The sequence below is a fragment of the Myxocyprinus asiaticus genome, chromosome 25, assembly GCF_019703515.2.
Source record: "Myxocyprinus asiaticus isolate MX2 ecotype Aquarium Trade chromosome 25, UBuf_Myxa_2, whole genome shotgun sequence".
In the NCBI taxonomy this organism is placed as follows: Eukaryota; Metazoa; Chordata; class Actinopteri; order Cypriniformes; family Catostomidae; genus Myxocyprinus; species Myxocyprinus asiaticus.
The window spans coordinates 35,374,320-35,381,535 of record NC_059368.1 but is presented as its reverse complement, the minus strand read 5'-3'; the positions used below and the strand labels follow the sequence as shown (position 1 = coordinate 35,381,535).

General features: G+C 39.5%; 1 protein-coding gene across 2 annotated transcripts; it reads right to left on the bottom strand.

The window, feature by feature from the left end:
• Nucleotides 1-237: 237 nt before the first annotated feature.
• On the bottom strand, nucleotides 238-4,667 carry zfp36l1b (zinc finger protein 36, C3H type-like 1b). 2 transcript variants are annotated; one of them, XM_051655490.1, is made up of 2 exons: nucleotides 4,462-4,667; nucleotides 238-3,030 (listed from the first exon to the last, which is right to left on the bottom strand). In XM_051655490.1, exons 1-2 carry the CDS (start codon nucleotides 4,513-4,515, stop codon nucleotides 2,026-2,028), a joined length of 1,059 nt encoding a protein of 352 aa, XP_051511450.1. In that variant the 5' UTR covers nucleotides 4,516-4,667; the 3' UTR covers nucleotides 238-2,025. The 2 variants fall into 2 exon arrangements, with proteins under 2 accessions (XP_051511450.1, XP_051511452.1); XM_051655492.1 differs by having other exon boundaries at nucleotides 238-3,025; nucleotides 4,462-4,661.
• Between the last annotated feature and the right edge of the window lie 2,549 nt (nucleotides 4,668-7,216).

Genomic DNA, 7,216 nt, shown 5'->3' with positions numbered 1-7,216 from the left:
GTTATAGCAACCCAAGTCACAACAGTCTGAAGGTCTGTACCAAATTTGGTGGATAGCTTGAAAGCTCTAAGAGTCAGTCAAAAATTCTGGTCTTGGTTTTAGGGATTTTGGGGGGAAGAAACTAAACTAAACCAAGTTTGTAGAAGCCAACATAATAAACACTTTCTGAGAGGCCATTCCAAGTGCTTATGTCACAATAACCAAGCTTGTCATTTGTGTAAAAAAAAGACAAAGTCATTTAGCTTATAAATAGGTATTTTATTGGTTTAAACTGCAATCTGTCATTACAAAAAAACATTTTGATGTGAACAGCCATTGCTGCCAACATACTGTAGGAGACATTCAACTGTAGCTCTCAATGGCAATCCTGTTAACCTCAAATATGTACTAAAATCTATAGAATGACTCTGGATTACGATCCTAAAAGGTACGAGACTCTTGGAATGTACTGTTAAGCACTTAGCAAGTAATTGTGGTCCAAAATCACTAAATAAATAACAGAATTTATGAGTCATAACAAATCAAAACAACAAATGCATGCTGGTGTACATAACCTGGTTTCATCTGGGCAAAATAAATACACAAATGTATATTTAGCAATTCCCTTATATATGACAGATCATTCTGCAAACAAAGGTTTGGACCATTGGTGATATAACGCATATTGGTGATTTGTTCATACCATAAGGAGTCTTAATAAGAGAACGCCAGTCTAAACATTGGATTTATAAAATCACAGGCAGAGGACTGTTATTGTCAAGATAACTCAGTTTACATTCTAGATGGTCGGAGCCAAATAATAAAGGACTATAGAGGCATAAACATCCTGATACTGCAGTCCAACATTTGGGAGAAAACATAATAATAAATAAAATGCAAAACATCCTCTTTGCATTCTTATTTTAAATTAAGTTTCACTTTAAAAACAAATCAAAATGTAGTTACAAAAAAGTAATTGCAGTATAATATATTAACTGTTGAAACTTAATGAAAAAGGTCTTCACAATCTTACGATTAATACGGAAGATCATAATTTAACATAAAGGAAAATATATTCTATTGTTTCATTATCCAGATAAATATAAACAAAATAAAAAATGCTTACAATCAGCAATAAATACATTTTGATAACTTAAGTAAAACTTTCAGTTTGAAAGTTTTCATTTCCAAACAGAAAATACCAACAATAATCGTAATAATGTAATAATAACTATTATAACAACAATAATAGGGGAAATACAATATTGAATTAATGATAGACACCTCGATAATCTGTTTACATTTAAACAGTTAGTGGCCACTGAAGTCACATCTTTAGTGGTAACATAAACAGAGGGAATGGACATTCTCTCTCTCAGATATCCTCTCTTTCATAATCCACCAACCAGCAGATACAATTTTACTGTAAGGGATCACATGTTCTAGGGATAAATACCATGGCAACCGCACATTTAGCACCACTAGACACACAGGTATTTTTCAGGATGTCTCGTAAAAAGCTTTACCTAAGATGTTCGATTTTTTTTCATTATGCCTTTTCTACCCCAGATCTTTGAAAATCAAAGTAATTGGAAAAGTTGAAAAAGTCCATAAACTGTAAAACTATGATAGGCACTTTCTATTTCATCTATTGCAAGAGTTTTCTTAAAGAAAAGTGGCACTTTCAGGTATGCAAAGCATCATCGCTACAGTATATATAGTAGATTCTTGGATAAAGATGCTTCTTGAATTGGCAAGAAGTAAAAAAAGTAAATATGGACTGATTGGACATTTGAACAGGGCTCAAGCTGAACAGTTCTTATGTCAAGCATGTTAGAGATGTCTAAGAACATGTGGATAAATGCTACCTGGTAGTAGGAGTTCTGATTTGACTCAGTGGCTACGAGAACACTGTACGTCCACTTCTCTGCTGTAAACAAGGCAAGGAGAGGAAGGGGTCACTAGGAGGACAATTATTCTCTCTTTCTCACCAGCTCTTTCTGTGATTTCCCTCAATAAAGGGCCCAAGATCTCTGAGCGTAGGCTTTAATCGTCAGAGGTAGAGAGTCTGCTGAAGATGGGAAGGCGGCGTGTCGCATCCAGCACTGGTGACTCAGATCCGCTCTGACTGCCCAGGCTGCTCTGGTAGCCCTCTTGATCAGAGAGGGAGTCTGGGGGACTGGGTGGAGACTCCGACATGGGCCTAAAGAAGGAAGGTGCAGTTGGTGAGTGAGGTCCAGACAGCTCGGGGACAGTGGTACCACCTAAACTGGGCCCAAACAGGTTGGCAAGCTCTTGACTAGAGTAAGTAAAGGGGTTGCTGGGCCACTCATTGATGTCCTCTGTGGAAAACATGGGCGGAGGCGTGACAGAGGTCGGGCTGTCCTGGGAGCCACTTGAGCTCGTGAAACCGGTGAAACTGTAGCTGTGATGAAGGCGAGGGCGCTCCATCTTGTTAAAGGCGGAGAGAGGAGGGGGTCCGCGGCGCTCCTCTGCATTGTGGATGAAGTGGCAGCGTGGCCCGTATGGGCAGTACCCGATGCTGTGGAAGGTGCGACAAAGTTCAGTCTTGTACTTGGGGTGGCGATTGAGACTACGAAGCTCATGCATCCCATGGGCAAACTGGCACTTATCACCATATTTACAAGTGCCGTTCTCCTCGAAGGGCCTGCAGAGTTCGGTCTTATAGCGACTCGAGTTGACCTGGCTGTTCCCGTTGGCACTAATGCACGTGATGTTGCTTGGCCCTAGACGCTCCCCGGTTTCAGAGAAGGACCGGTCCCGAAAGCGGTTCTCCTTGTTGTTGCTGCTCACACTCATGGAGGCTGAGCCATCCATCTTGAGACTGTTAATAAACTGGTTCTGTGTTGATTTGGAGCTGGTAACGGAAACAGAGTGGCGACGCTGAAAGAGTCCCACTGAAGGGCTACCCACCACTTTCCTGTCCAGCAGGGACCCGGTGGGCGTAAAGGGGGTGTTGGGACCAGTGGAGGGGACAGACTGTAAGTGGGGACTGGAGAGAGTACTGTTGTTGTTCATCACCTTACTGTTCTGAAAATGAAGTAAACAAGAACATCTCAAATATTTGGCATAAATATGACTCCCTTTGCTCCAGATGTGGCTAGTGAGAGTTTATGACATGTCCGTGGTCTTCAGGTCAGGCCTACAGTGCACTAAAGGCCTGTGTGCAGTTATGATTTGGGGATTTTTTATTTTTTTTCAATTATTTTTTTAAAAGATAATACTAATGGCCCTGCAGTTTTAACCTACCCAGTCTCTTAAAAAGTGAAAGGTTTACTAAGCCGTAAAAGGTTATCTAGACCGTGTGAGACTCATGCATGTTACGCAGTAACTGCAGAAATGGCGCACAATACCGTAATGATTCATTACACACCACTTATGTGAAACTTTAAGACTTCAGGCCACATACATTAATGCTACAACTACGTTTTAAACCCCCATATTATTCTGGCTTTGCATTACAAAAAAATATTTCTGATATTTTATTATTCAGTTGAGGATGAGAACATAATAACCCCTCTCATTGATCACGACAGGTTCCCAGTATAGTAAATTTACGAACTAAAGTAGTTTACGTATGAAATGAAGCAAACTCATCGTTTACAGCGGATGCGTTCTTGCCCCTTCTGCGCTATTTTTTTAGTTGTTGATCTGTGTGCACATGCGTCAGACGAACGCTTTGCGTCTTCGACCGTTGCGTCGCGCAGTTTTTTCCCAGCATGCCGTGTAAAATCTCGCGACGAGTCTCCTTTCCGTTGCGTCTAGCTGTTTTTGAATGCAAAACGCGTCCTGCGTGAACGCCCCTTAATGCGTTCTGTTGAAACTATTTTGCTTCTATGTCACAGCTGCATGGTCACACAGCACAATACTTAAATTCTTATAGACCTTATATAATAATACCAATACAACTAACCAATAAATTGTAAAAGAGAGAACTAAATTAAGACAATATAAGAAACCATTTTAAAATGCTTTCATTTTTAGGTTAAAACCACTGTTACTCAAGAGGATAAAAAGTCAATTAGAAATACATATATTAAAGTCTAATACAAACACGTTTCCCATGCTATATACTAAGTACTCCTTGTTTTAATTTAAATGAAAACTAAACATGTGGCCTCCTCTCGCATTAAAAGCAAATACACAACATAACTTGTGCGACGAACTTCCTGATGATGTATATACACAACGAAGGGAACAGTAAGAGTCTGCATGTCTTTCTTTCCTAATCGATTTCCTAATCGATGACTGCAGATCATTGAAGCCACAAGATTAGATCAAGAACACGCGCAAGATTCCCTCCTCCCGTCCAGCTCTAACAAACATAAGCCAAAAAAGTGTGACATCGCTGTAGAATACAGAATGTATCTCAAACTACGAAACATTCGACATATGGCCTGTTCCACGTTTAAATAAACTGATAGAAACGCTTTAAAGAACTTCCCAAAAACACTAAATTACCTTATTATTCGTCACTTCGAAGTCGAAGAAAGGAGACACAACAGTCGCAGTCATTATGGTCAAACCGGGGGGGTGTTGAAAATACTTCAAAGTTGAGAAACAGATGGTTTGTTAGTGTTTGAAGGGTCTTTGATATTATTCTGCCCCGCAGAGAACCCCCTCTGTCCTGCCAAAACTTGCGCGCAAATCTTTATAAAAACTTGCGTCGTCTTCCTTGCGGAGTGGGCGGGGTTTATTCACGCCTCTTTTCCGCATGTCTCTCACCAGCGCTTTGACGTGACGTGTGTGTGCCACTACTCAGTTGACAACGAAAGCACCGTCCCTTGAAATTGCCCAATCGTTTCATTTAAAAGATATTTGCTGCTGTAGTAATACTTCAAACGATTCAGTGGACTATATTCTATATGGAAAATTCTTCCTCCATAAACAAAAGTTTTCGAAGTCGCAGCCTACTCTATCTCTCTCTCTCTCACATTTTTTTATTTAAATTTATGCACTTCTCAAATCCGATCATTTTACTTAAAAAAAGAAAAGTGACAGATTCCTGAAACACTATGAGAAATGTTTTGGTAGTACCACTGATGATGTATAATCTGCTTTCCACTGCATGTAAATGTTTGTTTGATTTATTTATTTATTTATTTATTTATTATATGTGTGTATATTTTGTGCTTCACTGTTTCTTTTGGACATTTTTGTAATGACTATTAACCAACTGGTCCTTTTTTTTAATTTAGTAAGTAAATTCTATTCAGCCATTTTCAGGATAACTATTATGAGCATTAACACAAGTTTCCTATATATTCAACTAAATAACATTACACATGAGGAAGAGAATTGTTTTTTTGTTTTTTTCACACAGCTGACCTATCAGAGTAACCGCAGGTATAGTTAATCACCTGGAGCGGTGGAGGCGCTGCCAGGGGCGGAGGGGTTCGCTACCGGACGCCAGAACGCAGAGGGGCGTTCCATCCGCCAGGGGTCGGAGGACTCGCTGCTGTCTGCCCGGGGAGGAGCGGCTGTCGTCTGCCAGAGGGTGGAGGAGTGGTCGAGGACCAGGCGACGGCGTGTCTGGGAACCAGCGAGCAATTTTTTCTCTCTCTCCTCTCAATCTCTTTCTGTCGCTCAACCTCGCCCTTTCCCTCTCCTCTTTTTTCCCCCCTCCCCCTCCCCTTGTTCCCCTCCCCAGCTCTAGAGAGCTAATCAGCCGAGGAGAGGGATAAATGCAGCTGGATGCGGCAGTTCGGGAGAGAGAGAGCTACATGCAGCTGCTGTGTGTGTATTTGTGTTTGTGTCTTTTTGTTTAAATTCAATATTACTTTGACTGTTCAGCCGGTTCCCGCCTCCTCCTTGCCCACCCTAACCCTGTTACATACAGTTTTAACTGGAACTGATTATTGGAAGAAAATATCTAAAACAACAAACCATTTCTCATATTTAGGGGTGTGTTATAATTTATTAGACATATTTTCTCTATCCTACATCAGTAATGTAGTGAAGGGCATACGCCGTATGCCCACCTATGTTTCTTATGATTTTTCGTATGCCCACCTAAAATAAGTGATGATAAGAATGGCCGCCAGAACAATGAGTAGTCTTTTGACCTGGAACTTTCAATCTATCACTAACGTGATGCCGCAGAACCACTGAGTGAATTGTGTGTGTGTTTTTTTTAAGCGTACAGAGATTCTCTCTAAACGCGCACGGAGCTGCGGGAGTGCAACTGATAGCATGGGCAAGACAGACAGTCCGAATAATCTGATCCACCAATCAGAACATTCATTTCAGATGCGATTGAATATTTGCTAACCAATCATATTTTCCATTCCAGTAAGGGAATGACATTTACAACATCTCTTGAGTAACCATAATTTGCACTGTAAATTTATTTCCCTGCTAAATGTATATATATATATATATATATATATATATATATATATATATATATATATATATATATATATATATATATATATATATATATTTAAATTTAACTTTTGCAATTAAACTTTGTGAAAATACTGCATTTTATTGCACCCATGCTAGTTTTTGATTCTTTTCACAGATGCTGGACAACTGTCCCGTAATTAATACATCAAATGTCTTTTTTTTTTTTTTTTTTTTTTGCCTTTTACTATTGTCTGTGGTGCCTTTTTTTGTGATATCAAATCATTTCAGTTTATATTTTTAAGTAGGAAAACAATTTCACTATACACAGAAAAGCACATTATAGTATATTATTACAGTATAATTCTTATGTAGGCTACATATGGTAATACTAGATAACGTGTTAACATGAACATTACTACACTCATACTAGCTATACAATGCTAAACAGTTTATTCATAAATTCACCGTATGCCCACCTCTTCAGACACTACTACATCACTGTCCTACATCTATCTAGAGAGTTGGTCACCTTCAGGTTTTCTGCATTTTACTACAGATTCATGACCGATGGGTTCATTTTTCTTATTAAGCTTGACCCATGGAAAATTTGTTTTCCTTCAGCTGGATCCCTTGTTTGGAATACGAGGGGAAAATGAGGGATCCCATAATAATCTCTGCATGAGTCTCTACCTGTTTCAGACCATCAGTTACCCAACAGCTCATTCGTTGTTTTTAAAGCATTTTCACATCAATAAAATGAGGTTTTCTGGATGTGATTGAATTTACAGAACAAAAGGTCATACTCAAGCTGTACTGCCAACAAACTCAGAGCAGGACTGCCAACAAACTCAGACCTGAACCAGCG

Bases quoted from the DNA above. Each gene is read 5' to 3' on its own strand.
- zfp36l1b (XM_051655490.1), bottom strand. From the start codon at position 4,515: ATGACTGCGACTGTTGTGTCTCCTTTCTTCGACTTCGAAGTGACGAAT. The intron at 3,031-4,461 runs GTAATTTAGTGT...CTTCATTTTCAG, and splicing joins TCGAAGTGACGAATAATAAG to AACAGTAAGGTGATGAACAA.